General features: G+C 39.4%; 1 protein-coding gene across 1 annotated transcript in view; it reads right to left on the bottom strand.

Annotated features, from left to right (window-relative positions):
• ISPD (isoprenoid synthase domain containing) overlaps nucleotides 1-20,556 on the bottom strand; it is a 109,441-nt gene that overhangs the window by 81,881 nt on the left and 7,004 nt on the right. The window contains exons 2-4 of the mRNA XM_026045085.1: nucleotides 20,420-20,529; nucleotides 14,300-14,579; nucleotides 543-692 (exon numbers count right to left, since the gene is read on the bottom strand). Coding sequence (XP_025900870.1) covers nucleotides 543-692; nucleotides 14,300-14,579; nucleotides 20,420-20,529 — 540 coding nt within the window. The remainder of the gene's footprint in view (nucleotides 1-542; nucleotides 693-14,299; nucleotides 14,580-20,419; nucleotides 20,530-20,556) is intronic.

Below are 20,556 nucleotides of genomic sequence, written 5' to 3' on the forward strand. Positions count from 1 at the left end.
GAGGCAAGGGGCAGAAATTACAATGAACAAAAAAGAAGCAAGCAAGATAATATAAAGTCATTGCAAATATTTTTAAATATACTTTAGAAACTCTGGTTTTATAGAAAAGAGTAAATTACAGTAAAGTAAAACAGTAAATTAAGGCTGTAAAGCAGCARAATGCACTTATAAAATACATACATATGTTTTGAAGGGTAGTGCCTCTGGTAATGTGAATTCATTTGCTACAACAGAATCATCAGGAAATGTAACTCAATATGCAAAATACACATTTCAGTATGTTCCATTAGGCTTGAATAATAATTCTGTTCATTACCTAAAAGCCCCAAATTATCACATTCATTTGGCAGGGAAGTAATGGAAAAATTTGAATAGATAAGAATGATAAAGCACTGTCATCAAAAGACTACAGAGAAACAATACACACGCAATTTGATACGATCTGAAATAGATGTTGATTCTCTGTTTCTGAAAGTGAGCTTAAGTTCTCTTTACTAATAGTAAATGGGTGAAAAATCTCATCAGAAATCTCAAAGGTTTACCTGCTGGTACGCTTGGTAGATGACATCAAACAAGAAAGCCTGAGGCATTTCACTTGCTCTGTACCGGGCCCGTTCCAATGAGTGGTCTAAACAGCCATCAGCAGAGGCAGCAATAACGGTAGAAACCAGAGGACAAATCGCTCCTGCTGCCTGGGAAACAAAACACAAAAGGAGCCTTAAGTGTTTATTAACATCATAGAACCATTACGGTTGGAAAAGACTTTCAAGATCACCAAGACCAAGCGTAAACCTGTCACCACCCTGCCTGCTAARCCATGTCCCCAAGTGCCTCATCCACAGGTTTCTTGGACACTRCAGRGACGGTGACTCCACCGCTTCCCTGGGCAGCCTGTTCCAAATGCTTCATCCCCCTATATCAAATATGTTCAAGAGTTTTAAAATAGGTCTTCTGCTTGTTTAGAATTAGGAAGCTTGTGTAAAAACATACAGAGGGGCAGTCTGCAAAAAGGGTGTTAAGTTCTTCACGCACCTCTACAAACTGGAGAGGTCTGTTTTTCAAGCTTTCTACTACACACATACTAGGCAGTTTCTGTGAGAACAAATCTACACCTATTCAAACGTAAAACACCAAGGAGACACCTCTGCACAGTGTTGACAATCTACAATTCCTTGTTTGCACTATTTTGGCCAAACTGCTCCAAAGAAAAGGAACAAGAAAAGTTTCAGGGCATTCAGATTGTTCCTCTGTGCTGAATTCACCTTGTGTAGCATTCCCAACTACCAGTAAAGTTATAAGCAACACAGTATAAACAACAGAAAGAAWTCAATGCTCAGCAGCACTGTGCCCCAACACGGACATTAAAAGGCTGATATTCCAATTTTGACTTTGCTCAGATGTAAAGCCAACCAAAGGAATATGTTAAATCTTTATTCATACTTGCACAGCACTTCTGAAACAGAGCTCTCCAAGCTCCTTTTTGGTCACTTACATACCAGAAAAAACATCTAGTGTCTTAAAATATGATGACATGATCTGGAAATGAAGCTAAAGGAAACTGAAACGAATCCTCAGTAAGCTAATCAAAAAAAAAAAAAAAAGAAAAAAAGAAATAATTGTAAAACATTGCTTATCAAGTCACAGGGGGAAAAAGGCAAGTTCCTTAAGCAACGGCAAACACGGAGAATGGCTTATCCTGTATTACTTTACATGTCTTCAACATTAACAACAAAAGAATAACTGATGATGTTCAAATGTTTAGAACTACCCATCATCTAACTATATGTAGACAACTCTCCCAATGACAAATTCTGAAAATTTCACTGCAGCCACAGAAGAACATTACACATTTTATCACCTAAAATCAGAGTGATCTTAATGTTGATCTCATTTTAGTTCTGTTGGCAGATTCTGCCCTTTTATATAAGGGTCAAGTCATTTCTTGCACCACTTCTGACATCAAATAAGCATGCCACAGCAAAAACGAGGCATGGAAAGCAAGTCCTAAAACAGATTTTTTTTTTCTTCTCAGAAATGCATTTGTCTTTCTTCTCCCTTTCACACTATTGAACAATAAAACAAACAGAAATGCAGACCCTGTGCTGACTACTTCCTAAATACTAAAATCTAAAGCTTCTTTGTTCATTTTTTTAAACAATGAGGACACAGAGGTAAATTAGTTTCTCCTGTCCAAGGAGTTCTGATAGGACTAATCCACTCATGCAAGGGACAGAGAAGAGAGGGAAAAGAAATTCAACAGGTTCATAGGACTGAAGCAAAGTCCTATGTGTATCCAAGTGCAAAGCCACTTTTTTAGAATCTCAAAAACTCCCTAAAAATTGGGAAGACAACATATCTACATAAAACAGTGTCTCTTATCATCCAAAGGACAAAGAGTACAGGAAGATCAGAGAGAACTGTGAAATCACTGAAAAACAGCACACAGGATCTCAGGAGGTCATCCAGTCCATCTCTCTGCCCCAGGCAAGATCGATTTGGCTTCTGTCACAGAAAAGACAAACCGCCAAAAGTAAATATTATTGTAATTTTAGTACTAGCTCAACATACTAAAAGAGGAGCAAAACATAGCAGATGTACTATCAGGAAAAGAATAAGCAGAAGTAGAGAGTAACTTATCTACAATTTGTCCCCCCTTCCTGTCTACCATTCTAGGACAARGATAGTTACCTTTACATCCCAGCTGCTGGGCATTTGGATTATGTTATTTTGTTCTGCTGTCATATTTTAATTGATCGCATACAAAAAAAGTTATAAAATAAGAAGGTCATGGGAAAAGAGAGAGAACAGCATGCTAGCCACAGCTTTTCTGTAATTAGTTAAACATCTATTTAAAAATGCCCATTGGATTTTTTTTTTTTTTGAAACAGTTACCATTTCAGAAAACCAGTTAGCAAAATTGGGCTGCTAAGGCTGATCCAATATTTTACGGGTTTTTAACCACCATGTCATGTTACATTTTAAGCATAAAATAGGCCAACAGAATACAATGCAACTTGCGTAACTAAATCACACAAGTGAAACATGCACTCTGAGCAACAAAAAAACAACAAACTGCAGTCCTAAATAAAAATGAAATACTCAAAATTATATTCTTAAAAGAACTCTGGAGCACATTGTCTTCTTGACATCTGGTTTATTACACAATAAAAATTCATGAATGTTTGTAGCTGTATCTTTGTGACAATAATGAGCCACATCTCCTGCTTGGCTTAGGCCTAGCTCTTCTAAAAGATTCACAAAGATTTAATTTCTGATAAATCCAAACATGTCATTTTTTTAAAAAAAGTCCCAAATAACTTCTCAARTAATTGGAAGTTTCAGTACAGGCACCTAAATTTTAACAAAAGACCTTTTTCAATAATTATGGTTTTGCATTACCCCAGAAGAGAGGTCAATGTGACAAGCCAAGCAGAACTCCACTCAAATTGTACCTGACACTAAAAACAGGAACTTTAATATAAAGAATAAGATTTAGGGCTGATTTCCCTCCAGATCACACGAGGGAGAGAATTTCTATCCATGTATGCAGCAACAGAATCACMGAACCCCAGAATGGTTGAGGCTGGATGGGATCTCTAGACATCATCTAGTCCAACCCCCTGTTCAAGCTGCATAACAAGAAGTCACTTGATGATGGACAGGACAAAGAGAGATCAAAGATAAACACAGCCCTGCCTACATCCCACATTCTCTTTGTACGGGATGAGGATGAATCCATAACAGGAAATTTTCTTGCATTTAAAAGTACTTCTGGCCACATCCTCCACTATATATACTGCTATGTGGCTGCTAAATCCAGCGAGCCTACRAAGACCTTCTGACACGTGCTTCTGAATCCAAAATTGGCCCATGGCATTCTTCATTCACAGTGTCAGGCATGCAAAATCAGAATAACTGAGCTGCGCATACCCACCTCCCACACACACCAAAGAGCAAAACACATGGCCCACTCTGCCACACTCATTCTGGTCAGCTTAAGTGTCCTTACTKAGCACTGCTGCTAGTTGTACTCTCAGCAGTCTTTCAATAAAGTTGAACAAGAAATGATGTACTTAAAATAAGGCAATAGATTACATTTCTTAGTTCAGAAATGTAAGGAGTACTGCACAGTAGTGCTGAGTCTCACTATAACTGAAGAGATTTCTGTCGCTTGTAACCACAGTGTATAAGACTTACAACATCATGCAACCAGCCTACCTGCATTCAATTACAATGCCAGCTCTTTTGAGCCCTGCAAAAGATCCTGGTTTTTTTGGTGGTTTATTTTTTTTTTCTGGCAATAAATCAACAATAGCAAGTAGCAAATAGATTATATACTGAGTAGCAGCTATCTGAATTTCACTTGATCTAATACAAGCAGCTTTGACTTGCTCTTTCTGTTAGAAATGTCTTTCTGCTAGGGATTTGATGCAGCTCTCAGCCAAGCGCTTCAGATATGATTTAAAAAAAAAAATAAGGAAACAAAATTTGTGCATGTGTAAAACTATGAATATTTGTTTATGCCAATATGGATTTATAGACTTTGAATTAGTCTACTGCAAAGTAAAAATCCTTTGAGTGTAAAGGTAATATAACACTCAGGTACTCCCAYTTCCCTATCCTGAGTTTCCATTTTCATCTTTCTCGTAATTTTGACCCAGAGCTCAAAAGGATTTTCTTTCAAAATTATATGCAAAATGTATCATTTACRTTTCTTGAATTGTGACAGTTAAATAGGATGTCTTTAAATGACCACTTTATAGCCATCCAGCCACTCCACTTCAAAGACATTCAAGCACGAGTCTTGGTTAACCTGGCACATACAGGATATCCGTACACTTCTCCTGGTGTTTGCACATTTTAAAATGGTGTGAAAGTGGCAATCTATCTGTGGGCAAGCTCTAAAAATATTCTTAATTTCATAGACACTGAAACAAGTACTGCTAACTACTATTACATTACAAATACAAATACTGTTAAGTAACTATTCCCAGGMAAAACACTGAAATGAAAGATTACCCTTTACTCTGTCATTGAATTAAAACAACCCAAAAATGTCCTGGGAACTTATAACTTCCATGAACTTCAATGGAAGTGACAGACAAGTACCTCCCAGAAGTGAGCTCATTGATCCATTTGCTGAAAACTGAACCAGTCTTTAGGTTCTTTCAGAAACAATACRGGTCTTCTGTAACTTATTTTAAACATCAAAAAATGAAAATACTCAATTTTCAACCAGCTTCTCAAATTTTCATTCCATTTTCACATAACTGCATACAGTATAGCATGTATGCAAAGTTTAAAGATGCAATATGACTGAAAAAGGGAAAGTAGTTCACCATGCGGGTCAGTATAACAAGGCACCAAGTGTCTTTTCATTAGATTTACAGCATGCCTTTTTTACCACCTTTTCATTAAACATCACCACTATCTTTCTCATTTTGTCATACTTTAATTCTGGACAAATATCACTTAGATTAATGTGTTCAGTGAATAAATAACTAGGCTGAACTTTAGGATCAGACAACATAATGAATTCAAAGGTGACAAAACCTAAGCAGTACCTTTGTAATTGTAAGCAGTAATTGATACCTTTCATTATGAAATGAAAGTATAGAAACTTGAAGACAGAAACAGCTTGGTTAAAACAATGAGATACAACTTACTTATAATGAAAAATCATAAAATCTGCCTCATGTTATTAAAATAAATCAGAATCTGTTAAAATCTGAACAGAATTTAAGGGGGCTGATGTCACAAAGGTGGCATTTCCCCAGCTGCASATATCCCAACACATCAAACACCTTCAGCTGAGACCAACACTTCAGGTTTAAAATACAGCCTTCCAAGAACAAAGTATGAACCAGAAGCTCCAAAATATCATGAAAAAACAGSACTTCTGTAGAAATAGAAAATTACCAAATAACTACACAGTTCAACAAGGTGAATTATTTGGACTAAAAAGAGAAGCAGTACAAATGCTAAAATAAATAAATGAAATAATCACAGTTGCAGTTCTCTTCCTTTTTTCCAAGAGTCTGGTAGCAAGCTCAGATAACCAAGCTTTGCAGAGTGGTATACTCAAATAAGCAGCCATGRCTTTGACTCCCCAGAAAGACTCCAAGCACTAATGCTTACCCACAAAGTTCACTTACATACAAGGCCAGTTCACTGCACTGAACTTCATGCAGTTGGAAATCAGTGTAAAACTTCACCCAACCCAGTCCTGGGCAGACTCTCCTGTTCCTCTAACAGGACTCCCCTCAACTTGGTACTTAATGGTAAGACTCTTCTGCTCCATTCATAGCTCTTCTCTCTCAAGTTCATTTTTCCTACACTCCACACCACCTCTGCTCTGTATACTAGTATAGAAAAAACATACATTTTGTATTTCAGACATCCTAATAACATTATTCAAAGCACTTCGGAATAGAGCTGACATCACAACAAATAATCAGGGCCTATGAGTACAATTTTTAGAGGATATTCCCCATTCTCAGGTTTCTAGATGTTTTCTCACTATTAACATTTATTAATTTAGCTTTCTTTAATCAGAGTTCTTTTTCACTCGGACAAGCAAAACAGTACTGAATCAACACTCTCACATCCTTTATTTATCTTGCCCTAGTAAAAATAAAGTCATCTTCTGCCYATATATGCTGGACTTAGAAACACACTTTCATCACTTCCAAGCAGCTGACTTCTTTGAAGCTACGCTGGAAATTGTGGAGATTCTCACACCTAGCAGGACAAATGCCTCTATTGTGCAACTCCTTTAAAGTTAATTTTGTAGAGGTGAGTTTGGTAAATACACATGATTTAGAACAGTCCTCTGTGGAGACAAGGATCACATTAGCACGCTGTTCAACTACACAGYAGTAACAAGGAAGAACTGTTTATATTAATTTAAATTAAGTCAGAACTTACAAGTGTATATATATATCTTAGAATATTTTTTATTAGGGGACAGATTATTTATAAAATATTGAAGAGTACTGTCTCCTAAGGATTTCAGACTAAATTAGGTCGGCTGAGAAYCAGCAAATGGGCTCAGAATGACTATGATTAATTTCTTCTCATTTTATTCAATCAAACTGTTTCCATGTGTTACTACAGAGAAAGTATTCTTTCACACATATCAAACTACTTGCCACGAGGGGCATTCACAGCCAACTACAATTAAAAAAAAATACAGAAATACAGAATACAGAATAACTGTGATGTATGAAACAGGCAGAAACATGCATTTCTATTCAGGCATCTGCGCTCAAGTTAATTATATCTATACTAATCAACATGCTTCAACCAGTAATTATCATTTAAGGTAGCAGAATTGTCTTTACTGAAAGATTTCTTATTTCAAATTTATAAAACTCTATCTTCAAAGGAAAACTTAACCACTCAATTATAAGATTAAAATATTTCACATATTTAAGAGGACGTCCTTTTCAAATCTTTCCTATTTGAAACCTGAAATGAATACTTAATAAAAACAAAGGCATATAGCTATTCTCATTTAGTAAGGCAGTCGGAAGTTCCTCCGATGCAAGTTCATGGTCGCTCATTTTCACGTGACAACACAGGGCCCAGGCCAGGACTGTCCCCGGGCCTCCGCACCCCTCTGTCTCCCCCAGGGGTGCTCGCATGGCAGGAGGCCCTCACGAGGCAGGGACCACAGGGGGAGACTGCTTTCTCCATTTCTTTTTTAACAGTAAGAATAAAATTGATCCCCTTATACTAATGAAAATAAGAGGGATGTGGAGCTTCTAGAGAGGCTCTCTAGCTCTAAAGGGATGGATAGAGAGAACAGAGCATCTCTCATACRAGGAGAGACTGAGTTGGGCCTGTTTTCTCTGGAGAAGAGAAGGCTGAGAGGGGATGTGATTGATATGTATAAGTACATGAAGGGGGAATGTAGGGAGGAAGGGGACAAGCTCTTCCCAGTGGCAGCCAGTGACAGGACAAGGGGCAATGGGTGCAAGCTGCAAYAMAGGCAGTTCCATCTCCATATGAGGAGGAACTTCTTCCCTGTGAGGGTGAAAGAGCCCTGGMACAGGCTGCCCAGGGAGGTTGTGGAGTCTCCTTCTCTGGAGATCTTCAAACTCGCCTGGATGCAGCCCTGAGCCCCGTGCTCTGGGTGTCCCTGCTGGAGCAGGGGGTTGGACTAGATGATCTCTAGGGGTCCCTTCCAACCTCAACCATTCTGTGATTCTGTGATTTGTAGGGGGGGGGGGAATACCAAAATTAAAAGCAATATAGGTACTTCACCTTTGATTCTGTTTGATTCTTTGATTTGGGCCCTCTAAAATTTCATCAWTGTGGTAGGTATCGCCAACCTGCCCAATTCCAGTTATCTTGGTAATTTGTACTGGCAGCTTTTAATTGCCCAAAGACAGCACTGGATGAAATATTAAACACATTTCCTGTAACATATATAGCTAATCATTACCTACACAAAAAGAGGATTAACTAGAACATATGCAAGGAGTTTTGAATCCTGAGAAAGGCCTGTACACTAAACTTCATTTCCTTAGAGTAGGTTTACCCAGCTGGCTAGAACAACAGCAGAACTCACTAAAATTGGACACGTGTTAATCTTAAACCAACAGCAGGAAGGAAGAAGATATAATTGTGTTTATTCCTAGCTGCAAAGAAGGGGATGTTTAATCAGAAATTTAATATACGCTTTGATCCAATGTTAATGAGCCGACACTATGTTGTACACTGAACCAACTTCAAAGAGGCAAGATGCTTTAAACAAATGTAATGTATATTTATGACACTGTTTAAGAAAAAGGAAAACATTTCTTCTAATGAGGTCACCTTTATCAGCACATATTATCTGAGTAACTGGGGACGGTACATGTACATCAGGACATGTCAGAGTCCCATTTAGCCACGACAAGCTAAAGAGGGTGGCTGATAGCACAAACTATTGCTCAAAAATTAGGACTGCACATATAAATATATATATATAATATTATTTTACATAATTCCAGTTCTTATGTATGTAAAGCATTTCTCTGTACAGAGTCAATAAATATTGCTTTGACCAGATCTAAAATAGGCTAAATATCAAATGTTATTCTATGGAAAAAAAGAAGTAAACTTTCTCAAAAAAGAAAAACGGAGCTCTATCCTGAAAGAAGTCACGAGGGTGGGAACGTGCAGCAGAAACTGTAAAGACACAATGGAGGAAGAACATGTACGTAGCCATGTCATAGGCTGCAACTTTTCCACAAGCAGCACGAAAAACAAGCTCAACGCRGGGAAAGCAGAAAAACAGTACAGAACAGAAAGCACAGTAGTCACTGAGAAAAAGCAGAGCACTGCAAACAAAACCAACATGACTAATTTATGCTAAATTTCAATATAAAACAATACCTTTTTTCAAATAAGCAAGGCTTAAGAATATTAATTATTTTAACTTGATGTTGTTTAACGAATCACAGACATAAGTCAGGAAAAAAAACACAAAAAGGGGCAAAAAAATATGAAAATTAGCAGCATTAAACAGATACTTTTAGTGGTTTCATAAAACACTGTATAGTATTTCTTCCAGTAAGCCTGCTTTATCTGTATATTCCATCTGAGAAATTCAAGAATAGCTAAAGGATTTTTTTTTCCAAAGAACTACAATAGCACTGAACATTCCATAAAATACATTTTATTGTATTTTAGCCAAGTTGTAAGATCATACTCCATTAGTTAACAAATTCAGCCAACTTTCATCAAAGTGCAAGAACTGCTGCTTTTAACAAGATATTCCCTTTTATTAAGATTTTGTTTTCTTGTCAGGTTTGTTTGCTTAGTTGGCTTTAAGTACTTCAAAGTTTGTATAAAGCCTGTATAGATCCATACAATGCATATGACTGACCACATGTAGCATTCATCAAATAAAGAGCAACACATGTTGATAGCCTGTTGCAAAATTTTCTTATGAAATATTTGCTCCTTTCAATTGTCAGTAATATACACTGTTATATAGAAGTATGGTGGATTCCATAGCATGGAGGCCTCAGCCTTCCTAAACAATGCAAACACTAAGCAGCAAATCACTTCCTTTCAGAAATATTTCAGATACACACACACACACACACACCCCTCTTCATTTTTGAATTCAATAACAGAAGGATGACAACATGAACAACCTGCATTTAACTATATCCTTTAATGTTTTATTGCAATTTTAGGTGCAATTTTAGGTGGCAAAAATTAAATATTTATAACAAAAAATAAGTAACCATTAAAATCAATGTAACTTTTAAATTYATCAAAGACTATTTATTTTACATTTTCTGTGCAGTATATGCTGACATCAACAAGTAACGAATCACATTTAACAAGCAGAGAACCATCTTTCTTACTCTAACTACTGATTCACATTACAAAAGAGCTGTCACTGAAGGTGCCTTGTACCACAAACGATTTTGCAACTGACAGTGAGGCAAGAGAAAGAGAAGTTAGCATTTTTAGGGGAGTATAAACCTGCAATTACCAGCACAGGACCATTACAATTACTGCTGAGAAGCTGTGTCTCACTTTTTAAAAGTCTACGTAACTACAAGACCCACAATATCATGTGCTACTGATCTACTGCATGCGATAAAACACCTGACCCACAATAGACTGAGAAGCAAGAAATCAGGAAAAACAAAAAATCTTGGGATGCTGCAGTGGGACTTGATTCATCCAAGAGGATTAACCAAGACTGGGAAATCAGCCTTTTCTTCCCTTACCAATGCTTTCCCCCCTCAAACACTACATYCCATTAGGTCAAAGACCTCATATATTTGCTAACAATGTTATATTAGCTCCTATTCAACACAGAAAACAAAGACTTGGCTAAGAAGTTACATCTTTCTATGAGACTAATAAACCCCATTTCTTTCTGATAGTTACTCATTACTGAGGGATAGAAAGAGAAATATTAATCTATTGTCTGGTTCTTGTCTGGTACAGCAGCAAAATCACACTAAGAAAATACTAAGAATTAAGGACACACTGAAAAATATATATACATATACATACATGAAAATCAAATGGTGGAAGTTTTGACACAGAATCATCATTTGCAGGCAAGGCTGCCAACACTGCCTTTGTGAGACTGCTTTGAACCCACAAAGGTTGCCCTGCAAGTGACSAGTGCTCTTACATATGGGAGATTTAACTGTGAATCAGGTGTTTTACATGCCAGAAACTCCAGATGCAGGGTCAGGATCTAAGATTTAACAGGTCAGTAAAGTCAGAATCTATACCTATATTTAATCTATATTTAATTATATATATGACATAGCAGAAATATACACTTTGAAAAAAATCACCGTTTTCCTTAACACATCCTTGTATTTTCTTCAAAAGTTCTTTAAAAACAAGCGACATCTCTTACCCCTACCCATGAAAGGGGAAAGATTCCAACTCCAGTGCCTAAACACCAGAAAGCACTGCCTCATTCAGCAAAGGTTCCTCAGCTACAGAGCTCTTGTCGTCAGTGGAATACAAATCCCTGGATGCCACTCTGAYATACTCAGGTCTTTATTCTGCTTTTGTGCATGTCTAGTGCAGGACAGCACCAGGACCAAAGCACAGGTTGATAGCAGAGATCTTGAGAGTACAGGCACAGAATGGCTTCAGATGGCCCAAGKGTATAAACATGAAAGATAAACACTGATAAACAGTCACCAAAGCAGTAAATGCAATTTCTAGTGCTGGCTAAAACCAGTCTTAGATTACAATAAAGAAGGCAAAGATCATGTGTAAAATATTCCAAATACCAGAAGGAGAGTGGAAGACATAAACAACTGTCATTGCTTCTAAAAGAAGAAGAACTCTGGAAGAAAAGAGGGCAGAACTGCACTGCCTCCAGTGCTGCAGGATGATGTCCCTGAGCAGTCCTTCAATGCAGAACGAGCACGGCGCGTTGGTTTGCCAGTCACCATGCTTTGCTAATGCAAGTCCACAATCCACACAGAGTGCTTCACTTTGCTGTATAATTGGGTTAAAGAACAGGATATGTGTGCACGTGGGCAGGCTCCAGCCCTCCAGCAGGGCAGGACTGGGATCACAGCGCTAGGTCTGGGCAAACTCAGAGACAACAAAACACCAAGCACGGAATGAGAAGGTTTCTTCTGGGTAAAGAGGTAGTTTGGACTGCTTGTGCTTGGGAATCAAAGTCCATGAGATTGAATAGCACAGTATACCTGTATAGGCATGTATAATTTGCTCAGATCCTTGCTGTTTACAAAAATATATTCATGTTCAATCACTTCCAGAATCCAGCTTCTAACGTTAAGAATGCGAGAGTTTTGATTTCAGCCTATTTACTCAAAAAAGACCAACTAGATTTTCAATTCCAGTTTAGGTTTTAACTAATGAAAAAGTCTCAGATTTTAATTGACTTTTTCCCTTCCTCTCTCTCCATAGCAGAGGTAACAAAATCCGGAAAGAGTTGGAGGGGAAGAATCTCATTCTTGTAAACACTTTTTTTGATTGTGTTGTTTAAAATGCAATGCTGGCAGAGAGATATTGCTAGAGGCTTTGGAATAATGCCTTCTGAAGCTTCCACTTTTCCCGGCTTTTACTAGCAATAAAGAATTTGTTTCTAGAAACATGTAACTTTAATTACAAAATTACCCCCAAAATATAAATGGAATTTAATTGGTTGCAAAGTTATATTTTCACATAATCAAGGGATGTTTCTAAGATTTAGGGCATAATTTATTAGTTCTGGGTAAGTTGCACATTTTGATTCCTACAGGCAAATAACAAAGTGATTAGTAAGCGTAATAAAGTAATTTATTTGTCTGACAATTGGCAGCAAGAAATGCAATAACTTACTTGATCAAATGCCATTTTAAAGAACATAGAAGTTTCTCACAATTATGCTATCTATATGGTATGCAGATGAACAATACAGCATTATTCCTATTAGTGATTTAATATGTTTCTGTCAGATTTTTTACCTTTCTACAAAATGCAAAAGTAATTACTTTTTTGCTCTGAAAGAGTGAAGAATTGACCCTCCCCTATATATGCAAAGAATCTGACTATATGAAGAACCCCAGAYGACAGCTTCTCTTCCACCAAAACTCTTCTGATGTTCCAAACAACGCATATCAGTTTTGAGAAAAAGTCTTGACTTTCCCTTCATTTAGTTCCTCAAACCCCTGTACAAATATCAGAAGATAAGCACCTCTCTCCCTGGCAAGTAGCTCTGCTAGTTCACTACATAAAATGAAGTTCTCATATTCCTCGGTTTGCTCCCTAACTATGACAGGTAACATCAGTAGCTAACAGTAGCTTTGGGAGTCCAGTTCTGCTGGCCAAGCTTCAGTGACTTCAGTGGACCCAAGCCAGCACAGGAAACCACCACAGAGACATTAAATACCACACACACTTCAGTAATAAATTATATAGTAGAAAAGATGACTTGGACAAAYTCGTAAGATCATAAAGTCACATCACAGGAAGGCTATCTAGGTAAGGAGATTAATGGATTTAATCTCAAATCATCTCACTGAAGTTGAGAAGTATTTTACCTGTTTACTACTGGGGAACTGAAATACAAGGCAAATATACCAGAATGTATAAGTAAACCTGTGGCTAAGTCATGAATTTGTTATAACCCTGTCCATGATCACCAGCCAGCCTCTCCATCAGCTCCTCTTGCTGACAGAATCATTAATAAMTTACCATTCTATTTGCATCCATGTAATTTCTACCAGCTCCTCTCAGTCATTTACCACTGGTTTCCTCAGAAATCTCTCTAGTTCCTGTAAATATTTCCAAGAGAGTACACAATCCTCAAACACAGTGACGATGAGGGACCTGCAACCGCACTGTGGGGGCTTCCAGCTTCCTTCTTTCCCAGCACTTTGCAAGGTTTAAGGATTCTAGACAAATCTAGAGTAAACATAGGGATAGTTCTCTTGCCACTTCCCTACTCAGGATTTCCACACAAATATGAAACGAACACACACAACGTTTATAAGTCAAATGACCTCCTGCTCTCCTCTCTGGATGCAATCAGCAAACACTAACAGTGATTACCATTAAATGAGAATTGGACATTAATTTAATACTTTACGGAGAGCCTCTACAGCAATCATTTTTCTCTATAGCAAATTATGCTTATAACTCTTTAGAAAAAGTCTGCTCCAGCCTGACCTCTCTGTGCAATGAGAATTCTGAATCTATTCTACTTAAAAAATCAACATTAATGCAGGTCTCAGGAAATCCCACTTGGACTCTGTGCAGTGTATAAGCACACTACAGTCTTGCACAGCTATTTAGTACATACCCCATGTTCTTTAGCAGCCATAACCACTTCTAACAGAATATCTTCTTCAACGAACGGCCTCACAGCATCATGGATAACCACCACTTCTGGCTTCTGGAGCAGGTATTTGGAAAACTCACTCTCTGCAAACACTTTCAGTCCATTAAAAATGGATCGGTGACGTGTTATTCCACCTTTTACTACTGTAACTTTTTTGTGACCATATTTCTCAACGATAGTCTTCATTGTTTCAATATTTTCAGGAGAGACGACCACAATAATGTCAGATATCCAACTTATCCTGGAAGAAAGAGTACAGAAACAGAAAAGTAGACATGAATGATAAAATAAAATTACAAATATCTGCATGAAAAAAATCGAGATGGCTAAATAAAGTGCATTCTCAAGCACTTATGCTTGCACATTAGCAGTCTATCCATATCTATTGCAAAGAGCTACATAAGATCTCTACCAATGCCAAATGCCAATGCCAAAGTAATCTCAATTCTGAGAGAAAAAAAAGACTGCAGAAATAAAATTTTCTGATAAACCTCCAAAAAGCCTTCCAAACAATTCTTATTCCAGCCTTATCGCCAGTTTCAATTCTAATTTCTAAATCAATCACATACCTTGCACTATTTTAGTTTCTCCTRAATTCAGTCTCCAATAAAATGGTAAATTCTGGGATCTGGAACATACGGAGTCCCGGGAGGCAGTACCTGACACCCAGTGAACAGAGCAGGGCAGCAACGTGACCAAGGGGAAGCTCTGGGGACAGAGATCTCTCTGCCAAGGCCCAGACGAGCAGGGACAGACTGACCACGAGGGAATCAGGACCACGACACCCAGGTATTGACAGAAGAAGGCCCCATGCTGGCAGCTGGGAGCATGTGCATGCATTATATATTTATGTGTGCGCACAGATTTCTGCTGTGGGAAGTTAGCAAAACATGAAAACAAAGTAACTTAAGGCACAGCCGCCATCCCATGAAAACACTGCTTTTGGAAACTTCGAGCACCTAACACAGGTATCAGCCTAATTCAGCCTAATTCCACCATGGGGAAGCAGGGAGGAACCCACAGGACCAAAAAGTCATAAATGAAGTTTGGCTGAAATCATATGTAGGTCAAAGGACCCAAGAACAAAAAATACATTCACATACAGCATTGCATTTTAAAATAATGAAAATGCCACAATTCAAATCGAATTACTCAAGTGTTTTATTTCCTAAATGCTATGTAGAGGACATGAAAAAGGATTTAAAATTATTTCCTTTCTGTATCTTCACAGATGACAGTCACTTTTTTTTTTTTTTTTTTTGGTCAGATGAGTAATGAATTGGAGAAAAAAATTATTTACTAAGCTTACCTGTAGCCTACAAATCTAGCTTTGCAAAGTGAGAGAAGCATGGCATATTCTCTCTCAAAAGTAGAGTTATTGAAAATGATTCTGCCGACACAGAAGGGCTAAGGTTACRAAACCCTTGCAATTAAAAAAGTGTGTATATATACAAATATATATATGTGTGTGTGTGTGTGTAGCTCTTTAGAAATACTCAACTTCTTGGTGCCCACTACAACACGTGAGAAGTTTTTGTCCAGGAGCTACCCTTACTCCAAAAGGAAAGTCATCTGTGAGGCAGATCATCTCTCAGAACTATAGAAAAGATCAGTGCATCTTCCACCTTCTTTGGGGATTTGTAGCCAAACGTCCATGGAAAACTGTAATCTAATTAATTTTAAAAGAACTAAAAGTAATAAAATAAGTAGAAGCTCTAGTAGCATTCTAAACAATAGAAAAATATTTTTCCTCCTGTTAATTTTGTTGCTAACAAACACAGAAAATACAGCCACACTAACATGCTCAGCATTTCTTACTCGAGTCATGCACATGTAAAATCTGAAATCATAGTTTCAAGATTCACTTCAAATTGTCATTCACCACAGGTTCACCAAAAGGTCTGCAAAACTCTCAAAGAAGTCTCAGCCACAAAACTCTACACTTCTGTGTGACTCATTTAAAATTAGGGCCAGCACACTAGATTGATCTCAGATCTTCTTTACCTATTGAGTTTCAGTCGTTTAAACAAAGCAAAACTCACGGAGAGCTATTTGGCACTAATAGAAAATAAGAGCTCTGCTCTATTTACAGAAAAAGTAAGGAATTGCACAGTTCCCGGGAACAGGGGACAGTCTGCACGTGCACAAGTGACAGTGTAAGAAAAGCAGTGACATTGCCCGTTCCRGAGTCACGTAAGAGAGCTGATGATGCCACTGTGGAGCACTCTGCATTATCTGAGAGCCGGGCAGGGCAGTGAAGCACCGGCCGGCCCACGATAAATCCGTGCATGGGGCTGCGATGGCTCAAGGCCTCCAGTGGCACAAAAGTGACAGGACGCGGTCACAGCTCCACCCTGTGTCTGCATCAACACATTCATAAACTCCAGGATGTCCTTCTGAAACTCGCCCAGGACCAACAGGCTACGACCGGAGCTGAGATTCAGGGATGGCAACTATTCCCGCAGAAGAGCCCTGCTAGGCTCTCAGCTCAGTAGGTGGAAGAAGAGTTTGCGCTTTGTGGCACAGGATGTCCCAGCAGAAGTGCTTTACAAAACTCACAGRAAAGCACTAATTCGGTAAAGTATGYCCCACGTTTCTCATRAATGGGATCTATGCATGACACAGGTGCTTTAGCTTTTAAAAAAATAGTTATGGAAATGCTGCAAGGCGATTTACCAAATGAACTATGCGGATTGTCTGATGATGTTCAGCCTGGCAGCATGCAGATCTGTTTTCCTTCATCTGTCACACTTCCTTTTTTCTTTTATTTTTTTTTTAAACCAAAATATTAAATTCAGGACCTACTCAGAAATAAAAATAATAAACACCCTTTCTAATTGCAAATGTTAAAAACCTCTTCCATTCTGTTTGATGATGGAAGCTTTAGAAGCAATCTGAATAAGGCACAGAGGAGATCTGAGTAACAGGCTGTAAAATGATTTAAAACATGACAAGTACAGAACTCTACCCGTTCTATACCACATGGTCTATACCACAAGTCTGATCAAATGAAACAAAAGTAAAATCCCACTGCAAATCACTTTACAGCTGCCTTGAGAMAATCTCAAGATTAGTAAAAGGAAAACACAGAGCAAAAAGGACTAAATTTCTTCCTTGAGATTGCCCTGCTGGTCATCACTTAGTCAAGTGCAAAATTTCTAACTAGGTCTGCTGCCTAGTGCCAAACGATCCTGTTCCATTTCTTTTTAGCAAAAGGATTCACTTTTATGTTAGCTAAGTCAGAGCTCCAAGAAAAGTAATTCATTAAGTCAGAAACAGACTAAGTTACAGCCTGACTTAAACACAGACTGAAGCAAAAATTAAATAACAAAAGGCTACGCTTGGAGACCCTTATCACCTAGCCGTAGGCTCAGGTACCAATGTGATTTTGAGGTTTTAAACCTTTATACTTGTGTATAAAAAGAAGCAAGTACCAACATAGAGTCCTCAGCGTGACAAAAGGCTCAAACGCTTGCAGTCGGTTTCTGCAGCTCTTCCCTGGACCAGAGGCAACTCACCTCACACCAAACCCACTGAAATGAGCACTAGCATCAGCAAAGCAAAGGCCGAGCCAGAGAGAGACTGCTGAGATGGCTTTTGCAGCCGAAGACACCATCTTTCACTGCCGCTGAAACTCCTCAGAGATAAAACACAAGCTGCTACTTCAGTTTTGGTGACATTATTCAAATACCAAATGGCAAAAAGGACTGCTRTCAAACGCAAAAAGCAATTTTCCTCCTTTTTTCCCCACTTTCTTGATATATTTTAATACACATACACTTTTCTTTTGTTTTTAAACCAATGCAAGCAGGGAGAGCGTAAGTCTGAAAAGCCTCCCAGACACACTAAACAAGTTCAGAGCATCTCATGTACACAGGCAATCCATTTGCCCTGAAAAAACTAAGCTAGTATTCCTTATTGATCAGAAAAGAAAGGTCCAGGCAGTTCCCTGGACACTTGCCCCAGGTGATGCTTTTTGACATCAGGTCACTGTTTGGTGAGACTACATCATCGCAAGCAAAGAAGCTGTTTGAAGCCATTGAGTAATTAATTGCCCTTATTCCAGGAAACACGGTAACTCTGCTGTGCTTTCACTGGGTGGTGAAAAACGAGTGAAATTTTAAACTTTTACCTCCCAGTGTTGCTCACTGTAGCTTAGGGAAACCCCTCACTCCGTGCACACACCCCCGCACACGGAGAAGAGGGATTGCTCCATGCCTCAAGAGCAGGGAACTGCAAACATCCCACTGCAAACAGGCATGCACCGCGTAGCTAAAGGGAAGGAAGAACCCTGCCAGTGCGCACGGGGCAAAAAGGAAGAACACCAACACCACTGTAGTTCTGTGGGACTTGATGCCCAAGGGGCCAACAAAAGTAGAAATAAATTCCTAGGAAAACTGACACACAAGTTTATTTTATGTTTATATATTTTATTTTTATCCCCAAGGTAGGGCCTGACCTTCCTATCAGCATCACTGTGACGGTAATAAAAAGCAATCTTTCCTCCCTATCCTACTCACCCTTATGTCATCTTCCTAGGGGCATTTTCTTTGATTGTTATTGGAAGGCCAACCTCCTGAACTCTGTCATCTCAGAGAACAGGACATGCTGCTTATTCAGTCATGTCTGCTCTTGTCTGACAGTTTTCCACACCAATATTTAATGTTCTGGTTACTTCCAGCTAAATGGAGTAAAAATCCTCACCACCTCATGCTTTCTAAAAAGCACATGCAAAACAGCTGCAAAATTTTGGTTTGCTAATGTATTTGTCTGTATGTTGCTACATTTTTTTTCCAGGCCCAAAATCCCAAGCTGAAAAACAGCTAAAGTAGGCAAAATAACCGGGAACTGGTTGGTAAGAAGTTATTACAGGCTAATAAGCTAATGATTCATTATTACTAGGGAGGCTGAATAATAGACATGAGAAGATAGTACCAAACTAACTTCAGAAAGTCTGGCACTTCCAGGTGGCAGATGTGGTGACAAGCAACAGTTCCTCAGTAAGACATTTTCTGTGCTCATATTTACACCAAGTACAAGGAGGAACCTCCTTTACATTTTTGGAGTGAAAGGCACGGAGATGAAAACAAGTCACTTCAAGCTTTAAGCGGGATCTTTTCCTATTTCCCAACACACATGCACGCCAGGCACCTCCCCACCCACACCAGCAGGGAGATGGGACAAGTCCTGCCCCAGCGAGGACCGGCACCGACCACCACATTCCTAAGCCAAGGGAAACCCTTGGCCGAGTCCCTCACAACCTGGTTTGGATCATGTGCTTGGGCCAAATGTAACATTTGAATTCAGCCATCTAATTTTTTGCAGCTTTAGAACAAAAATCTAACACTGCTGCTCAAAGAACTGTTCATCTCCCAGAACTCACTGGCAGTAGAAATTAAAGATTTTTGAGTGATGCTTTATTTTCCTCGGGCCATCACTTCCTTCCCAAACCTCACTCCATTCCTTTCCCAGGTCTCTGACACACTGACTGAGGGCATTATTCTTTCTCCCTGTAGACTCCCATGGCATTTTGGCAGAAGTTGCAGCTCTGGATTAAAGCTTTTGCTTAGTGATGTGCTCAGCCTTGTGACTGGCCGCTGAAAATTAAATACAGAAAACAAACAATATTTCTTTCATAAAGTAACGAAGTGACCTGAGGGAAGCTTCTCTGCGTAGGAATGGAAAAAGGGGCCCGAATTTGATGTTCAACAAATTTCCATGAGCTCAGAGCGCCGGGAGAAGTTGGCAGCTCCGTTTCCACTCGCTCCTCTGCTCCGCAGGGAGCCGAAAGGTTCGGGCTCCCGCGGGCCAGGGCGGGACATCCAGGACCCCGGTGACACCAGCCCCGATCCAAAGGGCTTCCAGTGACACCACATGCAGGGCCTCGGTTCCCTCAGCACTGGCACATATGTTTATATACACRCATATGCCTATATATGTGTATACACGCACACATATAGGCATTAACCGCCAGCCACGTGCCTCCAAGCGGGCGTTATCCACGGCACTCCCGCGTGCCGAGACGCCGGGGCCGGGCTCGGGCCCCGCAGCGGAGGCGGCGGCGCGGGCGCCGCTCGTTACCTCTCCATGGCCCGCACGGCGTAGCTGACGAGCGGCCTCCCGTGCACGGCGCAGAACTGCTTGGGGGTGGCGCCGCCCAGGCGCTCCCCGCTCCCGCCCGCCGGCAGCACCGCGGCCGCCGCCGGCAGCAGCAGCGG

Source organism: Nothoprocta perdicaria, unplaced genomic scaffold (genome assembly GCF_003342845.1).
Source record: "Nothoprocta perdicaria isolate Ctin4 unplaced genomic scaffold, notPer1 scaffold_106, whole genome shotgun sequence".
NCBI classification, from domain to species: Eukaryota; Metazoa; Chordata; class Aves; order Tinamiformes; family Tinamidae; genus Nothoprocta; species Nothoprocta perdicaria.